The sequence below is a fragment of the Panthera leo genome, chromosome E1, assembly GCF_018350215.1.
Source record: "Panthera leo isolate Ple1 chromosome E1, P.leo_Ple1_pat1.1, whole genome shotgun sequence".
In the NCBI taxonomy this organism is placed as follows: domain Eukaryota; kingdom Metazoa; phylum Chordata; class Mammalia; order Carnivora; family Felidae; genus Panthera; species Panthera leo.
Window position 1 is genome coordinate 3,094,320 of NC_056692.1, and position 19,495 is coordinate 3,113,814.

At 55.3% G+C, this 19,495-nt stretch overlaps 2 protein-coding genes across 17 annotated transcripts in view; one reads left to right on the forward strand and one right to left on the reverse strand.

Annotated features, from left to right (window-relative positions):
• The window catches only part of NDEL1 (nudE neurodevelopment protein 1 like 1), an 80,891-nt gene that overhangs the window by 44,116 nt on the left and 17,280 nt on the right, over positions 1–19,495 (forward strand). For 4 of the 12 annotated variants that reach the window (XM_042915184.1, XM_042915186.1, XM_042915182.1 and 1 more), the window contains one exon: positions 881–2,111. The exons of 5 other annotated variants lie outside the window; for them this stretch is intronic. In XM_042915184.1, the coding sequence (XP_042771118.1) occupies positions 881–974 (94 nt within the window). In that variant the 3' untranslated portion in view covers positions 975–2,111. Of the gene's footprint in view, positions 1–880; positions 2,112–10,636; positions 10,683–19,495 lie in introns of those variants that run through there. 3 more of the 12 variants (XR_006196383.1, XM_042915190.1, XM_042915188.1) reach the window with 3 other exon arrangements.
• The window catches only part of MYH10 (myosin heavy chain 10), a 130,670-nt gene continuing 120,132 nt past the window's right edge, over positions 8,958–19,495 (reverse strand). For all 5 annotated transcript variants that reach the window (XM_042915177.1, XM_042915178.1, XM_042915179.1 and 2 more), the window contains 7 exons: positions 17,458–17,586; positions 14,794–14,882; positions 13,915–14,038; positions 13,623–13,831; positions 12,608–12,716; positions 11,512–11,684; positions 8,958–10,712 (listed from right to left, as the gene is read on the reverse strand). In XM_042915177.1, the coding sequence (XP_042771111.1) occupies positions 10,568–10,712; positions 11,512–11,684; positions 12,608–12,716; positions 13,623–13,831; positions 13,915–14,038; positions 14,794–14,882; positions 17,458–17,586 (978 nt within the window). In that variant the 3' untranslated portion in view covers positions 8,958–10,567. The remainder of the gene's footprint in view (positions 10,713–11,511; positions 11,685–12,607; positions 12,717–13,622; positions 13,832–13,914; positions 14,039–14,793; positions 14,883–17,457; positions 17,587–19,495) is intronic.

A 19,495-nucleotide genomic window follows, 5' to 3' on the forward strand; every position in this document is an offset into this window, starting at 1 on the left:
GCCTTCTGGGCCTGGGTGCCGGGTGCTGGCTGCAGGCTCTGGGGGCTGGGCTGGGCTGGGCACGGCACTCAGGCCTCTGCAGAGAAGCCTCCCCTGTCTGGCTCTGCTTGGGAAACAGTTTAACAGTTACTTCTTCCTCCGTCTCGTGAAGATATTCACGTGTAGTGTAGGAGATTGGGAAAACAAAGAAAAAGTATAAAGTATTAAAATTTACCCGCTACCCAGATGGAGGAAAAGTAACTCGTTAAATTTTCTTTCCGTAACATATATGATTTTATATACATATATGTGTAGCGTCCCCCTCCCCGCACATTCTAGCACATTCTAGATGTAGCTGCCTAGAAGTAACATCCATTTATATAAGAGGTTGCAGTTTAGAATCTAGCACCTAACTACTTTTTTCCTTCACGTCGTTGAACACATACAGGTCGGTAACTGCTCATTCTACCTAGTGTTAATTACGTTCTGAGTACTTCCCCGTGCTGTTAAAGAAGGCTGTGGCATGTGTTTTTAATGGCCGTATAGAATTCATTGTTGAGTTGCACCATCATTTATTTAGCGACTTCCCCGTTGGCAGACACTCAGCCCAGCTCCGCACGGGAGAGGTCAGGGCTGTGGCTGGCAGGACGGAGTTGCCGAGCGGGGAGCATGTAATCTCGCTCCGGCACCGCCGAGTTCTCGAGGCTCTGACCGGCTGGCGCCTTCCCGGCAGCCTGTCTCCCCGGGCCCCGCGATCCTGCTGTGGGCCGGAAGGGGAGCGCCCGTAGAGGGCACGTGCATTTCTTGTCGGGTGTCGAGTGATTTTAAATGACAGTGTCTCTCTCTCCCCCCTCCCCTCCCCTCCCTTCCCTTCCCCTCTGTGCTCTGGTCACCCCCACAGGGCAGTAAACGGCTTTGACCCAGCGCCTCCTCCTCCTGGTCTGGGCTCCTCGCGCCCGTCGTCAGCACCGGGTATGCTGCCTCTCAGTGTGTGAGTGCCCGGCCTCCGGGTGGGGGCGCCTGCCCTCCTCCAACAGCCCAGGACACCCACGCCTCGTCCCTCGGTGCCCGGGCCCGGCCTGGGCCCCTGCGTCTGCCTCCCCACGGCTGGCAGAGGGCAGGCTGCATGCGGCGGCGGCTGCTGGGCCCTGCCTGGCCCCAGGACTCTGCGCGATATCAATACTGGCTATTTCCTCTTCTCGCCGTGGTGCCGTTGGTCTCACGTGATTGCACTTTTGTGGGTCACAAGGTGGCACGTCCGTGTACTCCTTGGTCACTGGATGCAGAAGCACCCATCATCATCACGCCTGCCCCATAGCTCCCACCCAGCTGTACGGATAGGGTTTAGTTGTGCTTAAGACATTGCCGACCTTCTAGAAGGTCTCCCCCAGATCAGGTCAACGCGTGCCCCCGCCCCTCCCCCCCAGCTCCCGCCGCCTCCCGCCCACGCTTCTTCAGCGCTCATGATCGCGTGTTCGCCAGCTCCACTCCCCACCGCGTGACCTGCTGCCGGTCGGGGGTCGGGAAGGTCACTGAATTAGGGAACATTTTCTGCACCTTCTGATTTTACTTTAGCGGTTATCATTCCATAGACTTGCTCCCAGAGCAGCGAAATGCCCGTCTGGACCCCAGCTAGCGGGAGCCTCTGGGGCCGGGGCACCATCTCCTCATCCGTGTGCCTCAGACTCGGGGTGAGGGGCGGGGGCGGCAGCCTCCTTGCCAGCTCTCTGGTCCTTCGGTTAAGCGACATCTTTCAGGGCGTTTTGTTTTGTCCTCTGAGGGCCTGTCCACTTGTGTCAGGAAGCGTCGAGCGGCCCCATCCAGGGGGCTTGTGGTGGGCAGACTGGCCGTAGGTGGTTGCTCCCGATCATCTTGATTACTCTCATGCTGCATTTACTGTTTACATTTGTTTTATTGTACATAGGTTTGTAAACATTATCGCCTAAGATATTTGTATATAACTTGGGCTTTGTAGCTTTTATTTATTCGGAACTCACACGGCATGTTAATGACTTACGATGGTGTCCTACTCTGGGCAGCGGCATAGGATCATCATGTGGTTAAAAGAAAATACTTCCCCTGAAAAAAATCTTTTAATGTGGAAACAATAAATTTCACAGAAAAAACCAAAACGAAACGGATTGAGGTTGCTTTATTGGGTTTCTGCCAGCCTGGGAGAGAAGACCAGAGTTGCAAGGCAGGTTCAGAAATGTCCCTTGGGTTCTGACTCGAGGTGTGCAGACAGATGGCAGCTGTGTGTGTGTTGGGGGGGGGGGGGGGCGGTGCAAAGAAGAGCTGGGCGGTCTCCCGAGGAGGTGTCTGATGCAGGTGTTCTCATGCTGGTTCTTGGTGCCGGTCTCTGCTCGTAGCTGTGATTTCCAGGAGTTTCCAGGAAGGCCTGGGGCTGCACGTGGTGGTCTGGGAAGAGGGAGGAGGGAGGGACAGGGTGGTGGATCCAGGAGCCGGCCCTCTGGATGTGTTGCTTTTAGGACATGTGTCCGTGTTCTGGGGCTGGATGTCACTTGGCTCTGGGCTTCTGTCCTCATCCCTCAGGTTGATGTTGGCAAGTGAGGGAAGATGCCGGGTGTTTGGGAGCAAAGACGCAAGGTGACTGGATTTGAGGGACGGGGAGACTGGGGCGGCTGTACGAGTGGGTCCGGTTCTGAACCCTAACGCTTGTAATGATGAGTGAAAATAAACCAGACGGTCTGTAGTCTTAAAACTGTAAGTGAATGAAAAGCGAATCCAATTTGTAAGCAAGTAAGAAACACGAATAAGTCCGATACCTTTGTAAAAATTCCTTCTGTTAGTACGGGGCAGAACTACCCTGTTAGTCGGTTCGGAGATTGTGTTGTAAGCGGACTCACCGAGAGACCCTCGGGGTGCTGGGTGTGCCGGGCCTGGGTGCGCTGGCCGAGCAGTTGCGGAGAGAACTCGTCTCTGCTCCCAGCTTCTTTCCCAACCATCTGCGCAAGGATTGGATCTGATCAGAGGTTGAAGGACCTAGCAGGTCTCTGTGTTCATGCAGGAGCCTCAGATGGAAAACAGAAGTAGAACTAATGCAGTTAAGGCACGGATGAGTCCCTGAGTCCTGAATCCTGGCCCCTGGCTCCCAGATGATTTCCCTTCCAGCTAGACGCCCCTGGGATCATCCCCTGCAGACTGTTGGTCAGTGATGACTGGGGGGTGGGGGGGCGCTGGCTGCAGGAACCCATGTGTCTGTCATTTACCACGTGTTGCCACCTCTGGGTCCAGGAGAGCACGGGCCAGGTCCGTGAAAGGGCCGTGTAAGCTGCAGGCTTCAGGAGGAGACCCTCCTGTATTTTTGGGTGTTTTTGTAGCTGCAGCGGCCCCTGGCACAGGAGCCCCTGAGGAAGCCGGCCGACTTCTTGGTCTTGTCCTCCGCCTTCCGTTTGGATCATTTGGCTGAAGAGGCTACTTTGTACTTGCCCAGATAGTACGTTATGTCACCAGGCATGAAAGTTACCACGGACTTTTTAAAAAATATTTATTCTTGAGAGAGTGTGTGAGCAGGGGAGGAGCAGAGAGAGAGGGAGACACAGAATCCGAAGCAGGCTCCAGGCTCTGAGCTGTCTGCACAGAGCCCGACGCGCGGCTCGAACCCACGTACCCATGCGATCGTGACCTGAGCTGAAGTCGGACTCTTAACCGACTGAGCCCCCCAGGCGCCCCGACCCCGGACTGTTTGCCCATCCAGCCGTCAGCCGCCCGTCTCAGTGTGCTCTCCCGCCAGGACTCCTGATGCCCTGCTTAGCCCGGCTCTCACGAACCCTTGAGGAGCGAGCCCTCCCTGCGCCGGTCCCCCCAGGTAGTGACACGCAGCTTCACCGCCCGTGCCCACCCCTTGCCCCCCAGACGCCTTCCCACAGGCGAGCAGGGGCCAGTGTTCTGCTTCCTTCCAGCCCAGAATAGCCAGAAACTGCACCCCATCAACTCAGTTAAGGGCAGAAGCCGGAGGTGTAATGCTGAGCTCAGGAGAGGACGGGAGAACGAGATACAGGTGGCCTGAGAGCAGGAAGAGCTGGCTCAGCCCAGCTTTCAGATGCGAAGGGGGCGCAGAGTTTCCGTTCCGGGCCTGAGCTCACACAGCAAGGTCACAGAAAAGCCGGGACTGGAAACCAGCTTGGGTCTTTTCTGCTGTATGCTCCACTTTTCCAGGCTTGGGGCCTCGCTGGCTGGCCTCGACTCTGTTTCATGTCTCAGGAGATGAGCCGGTTTTGGCTGCTTGGAAACGACGAGCCGTGGGGGCTCACACAAGCTTGGTCTCCCAGGCCTGTGCCGGTCGGGTACCGACTCTGCTGCTCCCAGCCGGCCCTTCCGAGGGCCAACGTGGACACTGGCACCTCTGGGAAAGGGGAGGTGTCCGGGGGCGGAGAGCCGTCCTGCCTGGCTGCTGGCTGCTGGCTGCTGGTGGGAACGAGGCCAGCCCGGGGATGGGTCCCAGCAGTGAGGTTAGAGGACGCTAAGATGAGCCTTTTCATCATTCCAGCTTCACTTCATCGACTGTGTTCCTGTCTATATTTGCCCCAAAGTTTGAAGCAAATTGAGAACATGAGCTGGACCTTAAAAACGGAGGCTTGTTGCTTGAGTCCTAAAAATGGGGGCCGGGTGAGGAGGCGTGTTTGTGAGTCACTTCCCTGTGACTTCACGCGTCTTACCTGAAAACTGGTCCCGTGGCGGTTAAAAACATGCTACACGGGGGAGCGCGGTATCCGTTTTGTAAGGATTAACGTGGCGGACTTCCTTTATCAGCTAGCGCGCGTCAAGAGGCAAATTTGAAACGAGAACACAGCTTGCAGGTGCTGGGGCCGGGCGACCACGTGGGGTTGGCCATTCAGAGTCACGCTTGCCCCCACAGGTCTTCTGCTAGGGTTTCCTGTCCGCTCTGAAGCCTCCCCGAGGGAAACGAGGCACGCGGAACCCAGATCTGTCCGTCTGTGGGGTGTTTTCTGATACCCCCGTCACGATCTGTCACGATCCGTCGGTGGGAGGCGAGGGAGGAGGGCGCTCGGCTGGCAGGCCTGGGCAGTAGGTTCTCTGGCACGCGCTTGGATTCACGGTCAGGAGAGGGAGGCCTGAATGAGCTCAGAGCCCCGTTGCTCCCTGTAGGTAGTCGGTGGAGTCAAGAAACACGGTTTTTTTTGTCTCCAAAGATAGTGATTGCTTTAGCCAGGGAGGAAAAAAAATCAAGTTCCGTTGTCACCTAGGATTTAGGAGAATAGGTACACTTTTGCATTACTGGTGTCACTAAGTTACTCTCTAAGTTTTTGATCAGTGTAGCAGTGGGATCTGCTAGGAAAACTCTTTTTCTCCTTTTGGGAAAATCGCCCATAGCAGTAAGGACGAATAAAACAGTCTCAGCGGCATTAACGTGAATGTCTGATGGCCGGGGAGTGGTCAGGAGGACTCCGTAGCCGAACGGGATACCACGGAGCCGTTGAGATGTGGGCGTGCGGACGTGCTAACACACGGGGATGGGAGTAGCCACTGGGAAACGGACACGGATGAGCGTGTTGTCTGCAGCTTTATTAAAAAAAAAAAAAAGAAAAGAAAAAGATGCAAATAGTTTGTTCTACAGTTTCCTGTGAAGTTGCCCAAATTCATTTTTCAAAATGGAAGCGACCAAACAGATTTTCTTTCCTGGGCCAAGTTGGGTTCGGGCCGGGAGCACAAAGCAGGGGCTCCCTGACCTCTGCCGGCCGACTGGCCGTCCCTGTCGGGCAAGTTAAAAATACACATACCCCTCAGGCTCCCCAGAATCTCCTAGAATCTCAAACCCAGCACCCGTAAGATACACCTTTATTTTGTGACCCATTAAGAAAACTGCGCCAAGGGAAATGCTCGTTTAGACTTTTTATATTTATTGAAAGAGCTCTTTCTGACCACGTTAGGCACGTTTCCATATCACGGTTCGTAAATAAAAAGTAAAACAGAAGAGGTGTTCTTGAAATTTTGCACTGTGGTTCCGGCGCTCTGAACTGTCACCGCCCAGAGTTCTGTTGTGTTTCCCCAAACGACGTCGTCCTCTGGGCCATGGTGGGCGTTGGTGACGCTCAGCACTACCGAAGAGCTTTATTTTGCTCTTGGCTCCAGAAGTTTCTTCTAAGTTGCTGATACTTACTCTGCAAGGTCTGATGTCGGGCTTTCCCGACCTGACCAGGAGGAGCCTGGCGATGACAAGGTCACAGTTGCCCCTTGTTGATGGCGATCGTGGGAGATGATGCCCATATGTGAGAACATGGGCACCTCAGAATCTGTGCAGCACAGCACTTCGAGGGAGGGCTCTGTCAGAGCCAGTGTTTCACGGTCTTGATTGTGTCACGTGACATCATTAAATAAGGTTTCATGACATCCGGGCAGCAGGGAGGGAGCCATTAGGCTACTCAAAAAATAAACAGACCTCGCTGACTTACTCAGATGCGAATTTCTGGTTCCGCATCCTTGTTAGAGAGTTTCGCGTTTGATTTCTGGCAAGAATTGCATGAGACCCTTCACGCGATTTGCTAGATTCCCCAATGGCAGCCGGGCGTGCAGGGTCCTCGGCTGGTCCTCCCAGCTGGCACAGGACACGGCGTCTTAGCCAACGCCTGGGATGCGGGAAAGCTGTCGGTGCAGACGTATCCCTCCCAGAGTGACTGGAAGCCTCTGCGGATTGGGACTTGGCTCTGGTCTCAGCTGCAGCTTCACGCCCTGTCCTGGAACCAGGGGAGAGAAGCCACCGTCTCACTTCCTAAACTTTCCAGCCCACGGCCTGTTCCACTATGGGTTCTTTCTTTTTTTTTCTTCTTTTTTTGAGGTGGTCACGTTCCACCTGACAGGGTGTGGTGTTTCCTGGAGTGTGACAACTGTGGGCACTTTTCTTCCCCAGCCTTGACAACAGCCACCTCTGTGTCCCGACCACACTGGCTTCAGGAGGAAGGGGCCACAGGTCGGTCAGACCCAGAGCCATAGGGAGGGCTGGCTGGGAGCAAGTTTGGTGCTCTGGCCCATACTTCACCGATGTTGGGGTTTCCAGGGATGGGGAAGATCGGTGGCAGTACGGAAATGTGACAGGGCTGGTCTCTCTGATGGCGGGGTTTCGGGAGTATACTCTCGGGGCTCCTGGGCGGCTCAGTCGGTTACGCGTCCGATTTCAGCTCCGGTCATGGGCTCACGGTCTGTGAGTTCGATCCCCGCGTCCGCCTCCGTGCTGACAGCTCAGAGCATGGAACCTGCTTCGGATTCTGTGTCTCCCTCTCTCTCTCTCTGCCCCTCCCCTGCTCATGCTCTGTCTTTCTCGGTCTCAAAAATAAAATAAAAACATTAAAAAAAGAAAGTATACTCTCAAGCCAGCCAGGCTAGGGACAGGTCTGTTATCCCCACTAAAGCAAATTAAAATAATCTCTGGGCCATCTGCATTAAAAAAGGAAGCGCCTGCCGTGTTCTGCATGACAGCTCGGAGGTAAAACCCCAGCAGAGCCCGACTGCGTCTCAACCTCATCTCGGCAAAGGACAGGGCTTCTCCCCGGTCCGGCCTGAAATCTTCCGCACGACGGGCCAGGCCCCTGCTGGGTGGCGGCTGGCTGGCTTGAGTCTCTGACCCGCTCGGAGCCCCGCTCCCGCACACCCTCTTCCTTGGGCTGCCTCTCCTCGGACTACAAAGCGGTGGCTTGTTAGGAGAGGTTCCTTCTGGCGAACGTCTTTGTGGAATCTGGAATGGGACCGGCCCACGCAGGTGACGTGTCTCCTGATTGTGCTGGCGCGGGACGGCCGAGCGGTGTGGGAGACACCGTTACCGCTGTCGACGTAACACCAGTTAAGCCGGCCGCCAGGCAAGGGTTCCTGCTTTTTGCGAAAAGCTCCAAGTCCACAGACGCCTGGGTAGGATGTTGAACGTGAGGGTGAGGACACGCGTGAAACATGTACTGCACTCCTCCTCTTGTGTGGTAGTGACACAGGACAGAGGGAGCGCTTTTGCCTTTTTTTTTTTATTACATCCCCACCACAGCCAGGCAGCCTGGCCAACCAGAACCGGCCTGACCGGAGACTGTCACGGAATAGAAAAAAAAAAAAATCCACATTCTCTAGGGGGTTGTGTGTTCCCTCGTGTTTCAGCCTTTCCTCATTGGCCCACACTAGGGAGGCTGCCCTTGGATCTCACCCCTGAATCCTCCCCAAAGCATTTTAAGAAAAATTTTTTTTAACGTTTATTTTTGAGAGAGAGAGAGAAAGCGCGTGAGCAGGGGAGCGGCAGAGAGAGGGGAGGCACAGAATCCGAGTCAGGCTCCAGGCTCTGAGCTGTCAGCACAGAGCCCACGCGGGGCTCAAACCTGCAAACTGCAAGATCACGACCTAAGCTGAAGTTGGACGCTTAACCGACTTGAGCTACCCAGGCGCCCCCCCCCTTTTTTGTTTTTTTATTTTTGAGAGCGTGAGCAGGATTTGGGGAGGGCAGAGCGAGCAGGAGGTGCAGAATCTAAAGCGGGCTCCGAGCTGTCAACACAGAGCCCGAAGTGGGGCTTGAACCCACAAGCTGGGAGATCGGGACCCGAGCCGAAGTTGGACACTTCACCGAGCCACCCGGGCGCCTCTACCCGAAGCATGTGCGGACGTCCCGCCCGAAGCCATGGTCTGAAACCGCTAGAAACGCGGAATCCGGTAACGAGCACTGGTTGGTGCCCGAAACCCTCCTGAGGGCTTCATCTCGCAGCCCTGAAGTGCGCCCTTTTCCACTAACCGTTGGGTCTCCAGCCCCAGCGGCCCTTCCCCCCCCACCACGTGTCCACTCGCCGGGGCCACTGTGTGAGGACTCCTAGCCAAGCCTGCCCAGAGAGCTAGTCCGTCACCCCTCAGCTTCTGGGAGCACAGCGCCCTCGGAAACAGCGGCCTGGCCGGCTGCGTTTAGAGTCTGGAGTTCCCAGCCTCCAGTCAGAGCCCGGGTGGGACGTTGAGAACAGAAGATGAAAACAGATTCCACGTTTACACGATTATTGTCGTTTATTGAGGTCTGTTTATTCTCAACGGGTGCTTTTTCCTCCAAGTAAACAGAGCAGGCGTAAATATCTATAATGAATAAATTTATTGTCTTACAAAAATCATTGTCTAGAAATATGGGAATACAAGAAAAAAGATTCTTTGCAGTCGGGTGTCTGGTGGTCAACAGCCAGTACAATTCGTAAAGGGGGGGAAACCAAAGGTTCCAAACCCACATGACAAATTCTTCCTAACAGATGTTAAAGCTTTTAACCCAAAAGGTTGGTGTTTTCAAGCACGTTGCAGAGGATCAAGGATTTATAATTAACACTGATTCATTGTCACTGAATGTTTATAATACCACTTTGACTAGAGAGGTACATGATATGAAGCAAAGTCAGAACTTATACAGTAAGTTGTTACAGAGGCAAATAATGTATTTAACGTTGTCTTAGTACTGTAGTGTCTAAGGCACTTTCTGTAATGTCAGTTTGCTTAACTATCAACCAAAAACAGAATGCTAAATGTTCACTGTAACACTGTCCGGGGGCAGGGAGGAGGAGAAATGAAGAAAGATTCGCGTCCACGGGCATGTCAACATTCAGGCAGATGGCATCGGTTCCCGAGGTTCGGTAAAACCTCCTCGACAAACTTGGAGTGAGTCTGGGACACAAAACTACTGTTTCCATTTTGGGCTCAAAGCAGCGGCTGAATTTGCAAAGGTCGGCATGCGAGCCTGGCTGGGGGGGGGGGCGGGGGGAGGGGGGGGCTTTGGGCCACCCTCTGCCCGGGGCTGCGCCTGCGCCTGGACCAGGACTAGCGAGCGCACGGGCAGGGCCTGCGGGGCTCAGGGTCCGCGTGGGACCGCCCCCCGCGGCCGCACGGACCGGCCCTGGCCGGGGACCGATCACAGGGAGAGATGTGGCGACGTCGCCAACTCATGGTGACCCCGAACGGATGCCGCTTTCCCCCCCAACGCGACCCACCCTCCTGGTCTTTCCGAAGCCCCCTTCACAGTTTGCTCACTGAAATAGTGTCGATCGTTATTCGGAGGAAATACAAGGAGATACGAGTGCAGCTTACGTTCCACAATGTTCTAAGAGACTGGATGTGGCTGAGGAGTCAGGGGCCACATGAACACAGAACTAAGTTACCTGTCTGTCGACAGAGAGCATGCAGAGCGACTGGGCAGCCACGGGGGGGGGGGGGGGGGTGTGGGGGGTGTGGGGAAGAAGGGGAGGGCTGCCCCCCCGCCGATAACCCAGCGACTGGCAACGAGGGTCTGGAGTTTGTCTGGAAAACGATTTCTCTTCTTAACATGGATTATAAAATGGTCTCTTGGTGGATATATGGAAAATAGATGCAAGGATGAGACAGTCTGTTTAATAGGTGTAGGTTTTGTGGACGTATATATATAAAACGGGGAGCAACTGTACTTAAATCTGAAGCAGGATACAGTATGTGGAGGCCGGAAAGCCTTAAGACACAGTTGATCTTTCGGGAAGGAATCCCAGAGCTCGCCAGTTTCCTCAACGTGTGGGAGGCCCCGAGGCAGGCTGGCGCCGGCCGAGTCCCCACTGTCCCTCCGTACCGCCTCCGCTGGCTTCCCGGGGCTCTACTCGGACTGGGGCGGCTGCGTCTCGTTGACGTCACTGGTCTTACTCTCCGTGTCGTCGTCCGACAGCTCCAGCGAGGCCCCTTCGATGTGCAGCTGACGCCGGCCAGACCGGCTGGAGGAGAAGCTGATGGGGCCGCCCCGCCTGGAGAGGACACAGAGCAGACGACGGGGCTGGGCGGTGGTTCCGCCATCTCCGGGCTCGAGCCGGGCGCCCTTCCTCAGGACGCCGCGTGGGGTGGGCGGGCGGGGTCAGCAAAGGCTCCGCGGCCGCCTCGCCTGCACCCCCGCCAGCACGGGGTGCACCCAGCGGGAGGGCCCCGGTCTGCGACGCCCGAGCCAGCTGTTGTGACAGAGACGGGAAGGAAGACGGACAGAGGCAGGGTCCTACCTGCCGACCAGGCAGCAGCAGCATTTCTACAGCGGCCGGACAGGCCGTGTTTCATTGAGGCTTTGGGGGCCAGGAAGGTCTCCGGGGCGCGTTCTCGTTTTGGCTTTTTTTTAGAACCCTTCGTATGTAAAAACGTCCTTAGCTTGCTGTGCACAAAGCAGCGCACGGCCTGTTCGCTGACGCCCGTGCTGGCACGTTCTGAGGGGGAGCGTTAGGCTCTGGCGCAGGTCAGGGTCCGTGTGGGGAGGAGGGCGACGGCACCGGGGCCCCCTTGCTGCGGACGGCCGGACAAGGACGGACACCTGGCCTGGCCCTCCGGCTTCGTGCCGGGGATTCGTGTCGTCCGCTAGTCAGGGGCGCGGGACCGCTGAAGGTCGGGAATCCCGAGGGGGTGAACGCAAAGTGATTCGGGGGCGAGAACGAGTAACCGCACGCGAACCTGAGGGGGCCTCCGGCCCCGGGCGCTAGGCCCACAGACGCGGCTGCTGGCCACGCTCCCGCCGCGGACTCCCGGCGCCCGGCGCCTGTCCCGGAAGCCCCCGGGGTCGCTCACCTCAGCCGGTTCTTCAGAGTGCTGACCTCGCGGCTCAGGCCCTCGTTGGCCTCCGTGGCATCATCCAGTTCCCGCTGGAGTTTACGCCGAGACGCGTTGGCACGCGTGGCTTCCTCTTCCGCTTCCTCCAGCTGCCGTTTCAGCTGCTTCATCCTGGCGTTGGCCTTCTCCATCTTGGGGAGGTCGCGGGACCAAGTCGGACCGCAGCGGGGAGATCAGAGTCAGCACGGCCACATCCCGAGCATTTAGCACAGCTCCCCACCCCGAGAGCCACGTGAGCACGCACATGTACGTCCGTGTACACACACACACACACACACACGGGGGATGGGCTGAGCCTCTCGGTCAGCCTGCCACTCTCAGCAAGGCCAGTGTCTACCAAGCAAACCATAAACTAAAGGAGACTTAAAACATGTAAGATCCTACCCCCCCCCCTTTGAGTTTTCCGCAGAAACGACAGTTTAGGGTCTTCACGGGAGTGCCCCGTGGGATCATGAGGAGGGATCCCTCTTCCTGCAGAGTACGACAGCCAACGATGTGGACGGTCTCCAGCCCTAGCAGGTGGCAGTTTCTACAGTCCGTTCAATGCGGGTGTCTTGGAGGGTACGTTTGGATTCAAGTGCAGAGCCGTCCGGAGAGCGGACACCGGAACTCTGTGACGCAGACACGCGCCAGTGCCTCGCGGGTCTCACCCTCCCGGAACTGCCCTGGGTGTCGCTAGGTCCTGAAGGTGGGGGATGGAGGGAGAGCCCGAGCGGAGCCCGCCTTCCCTCCCCGTGTCTGCGGTGACGAGTCTCATCACGGCAGAGGAGAGCCAGAGGGAGAGCAGGGCTCCCCAGGCAGCAGACCGAGCGGACGTGGCCGCGGCAACCGGTCCCGTTAGCGCTTCCCCTCGATGCGGAGACAGGTGCCTGGGTGCAGGCGAGAAGACCCCGCAGGTCCCGCACACGGCACGTTTCTTTTGTCCGTGTCCACCCTGAGTCCAGCCAGTGCCCAGGAGCTGCTCTGGGCCTTCAGGGGGAGGACGGCCATGTTTGTGACACTTTCTTATCCTCGCCAGTCAGTCGGGAACGCCGGGCCCGCCTTCTTCCCTTACCTGTTCTTTGTACTGATCCGCATGGCGACGCTCGTCTTCCACCTGCATGAAGATCTCCTTCAGCTTCTTCTCCGTGCGGCGGACTAGCTTGTTGGCGGCTGCCCGTTCCCTGTTCAAGTGACCAACGCGTTAGTGTTTGCAGCTCTAGAAACGATAGCTGAACGAGGACAGTGTTTTTAAGGTCCTTTTTGTCCGGGAGAGGACACAAGCTAGACTTTTTCCAGGACCTCTGACCAGAACGATGGTGTAATTACTGTGGCCCGGAAACCTTGGTTTCCCCTCTGCTTAACGTACGGGTTCCCTCTCACGTATCCTAACGGCGCCGGGCGGAAAACGTGCATGTGTCGGGGCTTGACACACAGCTGTCGGTCGCTTTATTCAGTGACCTTCTCAAGGGCAAAGCTACCTGTCCCATAAACTGAATTCAGACTTTTTGAGGACAAAACTTTGGTTACTCTAATTACCTAACTTTTTAGTCTAAAAACCAAGCAAACCAAGACCCACTCTATTAACTGACCGTTTCAATTTAAAATTGACGGACTGCCTACCAAGACGCTAGGGGCTAGTGCGGCTCTAACAGTGACTCTTGTTGGAGCCAAGCTAATCAGCAGGCTTCTAGACGGGCCCACACAGGCCCTGATAGGCCACATGGAGAACTGCACCGAGAACAGGGAATGTTCTTTTGTTCCTTCGCAGACGTGATGCAAAAATGGACAGCCAGGGAGTTAGCTGGAAAGGGCGAGTCACGTTAATCACGGCGGCCGCCAACAAGCCCTTTTATCCAGATGCAGTGGAGTCTGGACAGCGGGAAGCCCGGGGTCCGTCTGGCACCAGGAAGTCCCCGGCACGGCCTGACACCACCTTCTGTCTCCCACTCGGGTGACAGGTGTCCCCGTGCCACCAGAGGGCCAGGGGCGCGTGGCGGTCTGGGCTGCGACTCCCGGGCTCGGCCCGGACCCGGCCCGCAGTGGAGACGCAGGGAGGTCTGGGGGTGAGGGCGGCCGCACCCTCTTACTTGGCTTCCTGCTCCAGCTGCTCCTCCAGCTGCCCGATCTTGGCTTCCAGGGCCGAGATGGTGGCCTTGAACTTGGACTTGACGGTGCCCTCCAGTTCCTGCAGCTTGGCCTTGAGCTCCTTGTTCTGCCGCTCCAGCTGCTGGCGCGCGTTGTCACTCTTCTGGGCGGCGCTGCGCTCGGCCGCCAGCTCTGCGTTCAGCGTGTCCACCTGGAGAGGAGAGCCGGGTTCAGTCGCTCGCGCCACGGGGGCGGCGCAGCCCTTCCCGGGCGCCGGGCCGCGGCGCGGGCCACCTGCAGCGTGGTCTTGCGGAAGCGGTCGTTGAGCAGCTCCGTGTTGCTCTGCTCCTCCTCCAGCTCCTCCTCCAGCTGCGCGATCCGCGCCTCCAGACGCCGCTTCTCATCCAGCAGCGCAGACCTGGCCGGGCGGGGAGGGGACAGCGGTCAGAGCGGGGGCCGCGGCACCACCCCGGGGAGCTCACCTCCCCGCCGCTGGAGCTTTCTGGGCTTTCGTCTCTCCCCCGCACCCCTCCCCGCCCCCCAGTCTGTCCACAAGCCCCGGCGAGGACGCCTCCGAACCCGCCACCCCAGCCCGGGCCCCGTTCCTTCTCCCTGCCGCACCTCCCTCTGTCCTCCACGGCCCGGGTCCACCTCCAGCGTGATCCTGGCACCCTCTACCCTGGACTGTGCTAGAAGAGGACCGTGATGAATCCTCAGGGCAGTAATTAAATGGAGAAAGAGTCTTCACTGGAAAAAACTAGGACTTCGCGAGAATCGCGTTCAAAGTCTTAAGGCATCTGCTTGCCAAACCTCGCGAGTCTGGGCGTGAAGACCTGCGCGGCCGGGCCGCACGGCCTGCGCCAGTCGGGCTATAGCTCCGACCGTGCCTCCTCCACTCCTGCGGTGGGAATGGCTGGTGAGGGGGTGGGGCCTGCCTGGGTCGTGCGGCCGACCGGCGCCAAGGCAGTCTGGACGCTCGGCAACTTGTGCCCGTCCGTGCAGGCCCCGAGCGGGCGAGCGAGTCAACTACGGACTTCTAGATGCCAGACGACCCGGCCTTCCCGGTGTGACAGGTGTGCCCCTGGGGGGATGGGCTGCAGGCGCCTGAGCGGGGAGGGTCGCACCGTCGCCGGTTTCTAGCCCATTCTTCCCGCCCGCTGCCAGGAGACTCACTTGCCAGAGGCGCTGTTGGCGATCTCGTCGGCCAGCTCGTCCCTCTCCTGCTCGGCGTGGCGGCGGGCTCGCTCAGAGGAGGCGAGTTCCTAAGGAAGGTCGGAGCGGGATTTAAGCCCCGGGTAACGGGTTCCTCGGATGTGAAGCCTGCCGGCCGCGGCCACCCTGGCTCCGGCCCCCTTGCTGCTGCCGGGCCTGAGAGATTAAGCCACAGCCTGGCTGAAGACAAGCCGGGTGACGTGCTACTGTCCACGTCCTTCCGCACAACTGTCCCCAGAGGGACTCCTGGTCCACGGGAGGGCTCTGCTGCCGTTTCCAATGGAAGAGGCAGCTCTGTTCCCACCCTCCCTAGAAAGCGGGTGTTTCTTAATCCTAAACTCGGCACAGACCTCCTGCAAGCCCGCAACTATACTGGCTCACGGTCTTGAAGGACCTGTCACATACACAGTAGTGCAGTTTGGAGGTCAGGTCCACGGGACTGACCAGTGAACATCAAGGTCCCAGGAAACACGGTAGTTGTGCAGGGAAGTGAGGACCACAGCTCCCGTGGGGAGTGTGGGCGAGGGTGAGCCCTCAGGCTTGTGCAGTAAGCAGGGCCTGGCTCCCGAAGGAGGTGGGAGGCAGGCTCTGAGGCGGTGCGGGGCTCTCTGTGAACCGCGGGCCGGGCCCGTCCTCTGGAGGAAGAACTGCCTGGTGGGGCTTTTCCACAAATTTCTTCGGAAGAGGGTTCGCCACCGGAGGCAGCCAGGGTGCGTTTCTTAGCCCACGTGGGTCAAGACTGAACTCCTGTTCTCGGGATTTGAGAGCTGCACCGTTTCCCTTACTGCACGGGTGAGGAAACGGAGGCCTAACGGATGACGCGATCCGCCAAGTGCCAAGACTGGTGGGCGGCAGAAACTCGGGGTTCTGACTCTCCCCGTCTGGGCCTCTTGCCACCGGCTGGCGCTTCCTGAAAATGCCGGATTTGGCAAAAGCACAGCTTTAAAGATGCCTGTGGGGCAGGGCCGCATAAAGAGTTCGCCCGTGTGCTTGGCACGCGCGTTCACCTCTTACGTTAGCGCACGGGACGTAGGCCAGAGGCCCGGGTTCCGGCACATGCCGTCCTGACCCGTGGGGTGGAGCGAGCCCAGCTGGGAGGCAGCAGCCACGATGCTCTGGGCCCGACCCCAGGGCCTCTGATCAACAAACACTGGGCATCAGCTCTACCACCTGGCCTCTGGTGCTCCGTCCCTTGCCCACTGGCCGGGCGTGCCGTGGACACCCACCGGGGAACCCGTGGGAGAAAGGGGAGGAGCCTGAGGGAAGGAAAAAGAAACAGAAGGGCAGGGCTAGCTTTCCAGGGGGTCTCTTCTCCCTTATCCAAAGTCTGAAACAAACACTTTCTGAAAAGGCTGGGAGTGTGCTTGGGTACGCAGCTCGTGCCCTGGGGGCTTCCGGGAGGCAGGCTCCCAGAGCCCCCTCCCCTGAGCGTGTCCCCGTCAGCTCCACGATGAACCACACAGATCTTGAACATTTGCTTCACGGAGGAGCAGGTGTTCTTTTAAGCAGACGTGGAGCATTTTTAAAGACTGGTCACGTTCTAGACCCTACAGCTGCTCTGGTCTCTATTCTCTAGCCACAGTGCAAGAAAACAGAAATCAACAAGAACAAAAATCCACACATTCGGAAATTTAAACCACACTTTTAAGTTGTTCATGGAATAAAGGAAACCATTACTGAAATGAGAAAAAATTGGAATTAAATGGTGACGAGAGCATAGATTTTTTAGGACACAGTGAAGACAGGACTTGGAGGGGAATGTGCAGTGTTCTAGGAGCAGAACCGGACAAGAGAAAAAATGGAAAATTAACGTGTGCGATTCAAGAAAGCAGAAAAAGAAAAACCCAAAGGAAGTAAGGATCAGAGCAAAAATCAAGGAAACAAAACAAAGAGGGATCCAAACCAAAAGCTGCCTCTCCCAGGGACCTTGGGGTCCACTCAGTGTCGACTCACTTGGTTTTTAGTCCCTCCTCCATCCCCGACACCCTTCTTTCTTGCAAACTCTGCTCTACATTCAGGGTCTTTGGTGACAACGGATCCATCATTGCTAGGTGTTTGTGTGGGCATGTTTTCGTATTAACGGATAAGAACATTTCAACTCAAGTTGCTCTTCCCTTTCCTAGGTTGGAATACTTGTGCTCACCGTTCACACAGCGATGTGTGGACACACACATCGCGTGTGTGCAGTTCTTTGTACGTCACTCACATCTCCATAAAGCTGTTAAAATAAACCTGCACAGTCAGGTGTGTCTACCGCAGACGTGACCCCATAGCACACGTAAGCCCCCGTCAGTCCCTCTTCAGGAGAACTTCCAAAACAGATAAATGAAAGAAGTGATCAGAAGATGAATCGCTCGGGGAGTCAATGAAACCTGCAGCTTCCCTTTTAAGTATCACAGGAATAGTGCTTCTGTGTAAACCAGGGCGGTCTTAGAACACTTAGAGTTCAACCATCCCGATGCTTCCCAACACTAAATCAACACCACTGCCTTTTATAACACATGGAGCACGGCCTGGTAAGTCGCTCGAAAGGTGACTAACCAGTCCCTTGGCCGTGAGCCAGGTAGAGGAATATACAGGGTAAACATTTTTTGAACAAATGGATGAGGAAGTAAGTAAACAAACCTCTTGCAATTGAAGGATTTCGGCTTCTAGACTCTTGAGTTTCTTTTCACTCTCTTTGGATTGAGCAAAAATCTCGTCCCGGGATGCACGAGCTTCTTCTAATTCACGTTGGTAATCCTTCATCTGAGCCTAAGATTAAGTAGGAAGAAGGTGTTAGAGGACTTTCTGCTCTGTTTTTAAACATATTGTTTCTGGATTATAAAAGTCCAACAGTCACTGTAAATATGAAAGTATATGGCGGGGCGCCTGGGGGGGCTCATTCGGCTAAGCGTCCGACTCTTGATTTCAGCTCAGGTCATGATCCTACGGGGATCCTTGGGGGATCGAGCCCCAAGCTGGGTTCCTCAAGCAGCATGGAGCCTGCTTGAGGTTCTTTTCTTTCTCCCTTTGCCCCTCCCCCGCTGGTGTGTGCACGTGCAAGCTCAAAAAATAAAGTACATGCCAGTGACAAAGGTATCGCAAGAAAACATTTAGAACAATATCCCTTATGAAAATAGACGGAAAAATCAACAAAATAGCGGCGGACCGAATCCATCAGTTTGTATAATCCAAAAGAATTATACACCATTATATCCCAGCATCCAAGTGGGATTTATCTGAGGATTAATTTGACACCCCAAATCAATTAATACAGCCGTAGGATCATCTCAATAAATGCAGAAGAAGCCTGTGACAAAATCTAACACCCTTTCATTATAAAAACAACTCAGTAAAATGAATAGAAGGAGACGTCCCTCAACTCTGATAAAGGGTAGCAGTGAACAACTAACAGCTAACATACTGAATGGTGAAAAGACTGAGTGCCTTTCCCCTATGATTAGCATTGAAGCAGGGATGTCTGACTTTGCCACTTCTGTTTAACCCTGTAACAGTTCTAGTCAAAGCAGTTAGGCCACGACAAAAACCAGAAAAGATATCCAGATTAGAAAGGAAGCAAAAAACCTAGCTTGATTTGCTGATGTGATCTTGCATACTGAATATCTTAAGGAATCCACCAAAAAACCATTAGAAGAAGCCAGTTCAGCAAGGTTACAAGATCAATATACAAAAATCAACTGTATTTCCATATACTATAAACATTCCAAAAATCAGGAAAGCAATCACACGTATAAGCCTCAAAAACGAAAAAAATATGGGTAGCTCAGTTGGTTAAGCATCTGACTTTGTTTGGCTCAGGTCACGAGATCACGGTCTGTGAGTTCAAGTTCCGCATCTGGTGAGCTTGAGCCCTGGGTGAGTCCTGCTTCCCTCCCTCTCTCTCTGCCCCTTGCTCAATTGTGTGCGCGCGCTCTTTCTCAAAAGTACTTAGGTATCAATTTAGCTAAAATATATGACTCGTACACCAAAACTATAAAATAAGATCATCACTGAAAAAAGAAATGCTAAATAAATGGAAAGATAATCATGTTCATACACTGGAACAAACACTGGAAGACAGTATCATTAGGATGGTAAGTCCTCTCCAGATCAATCTACCCAGTCAACAAATTATCGAAACTCAAGCTGGCCCACCTGCCGCTTGCAGAAATTGGTAAGTTGATCATAAAATCTGTAGGGAATTGTAAGAAACCAGAAAAGCTAAACAAAGAACAGCAAAGCGAGAGATGTTACGCTTCCCAATTGGAAAACTTACGAAGCCGCAGCAATCAAGACTCTGTCACACTGGCATAAGAAAAGATATATAGATCAACGGAAGAGAGCTGAGTCCGGAAATAAACATGTAAATCAATGGCCAGATTTTTGACAGGAGTGTCAAGAGCCAAGATAATTCAATGGGGGAAGGAAGAGTCTTCTGGGGCGCCTGGGTGGCTCAGTCAGTTAAGCATCTGACTCTTGACCTTGGCTCAGATCATGATCTCATGGTTTGTGGGTTTGAGCCCCCACCCAAGTATGGAACCTGCTTGGGATTCTCTCCCTCCCTCTCCCTCTTCTCTGCTCATGTGAAAAAAACTTAAAAAAAAAAAAAACAAAAAAAAACTAATTCAACGGGTTAAAAAAAATCTGAAAGTGTAAAACTCTTAGGAGAAAACATAGGAAT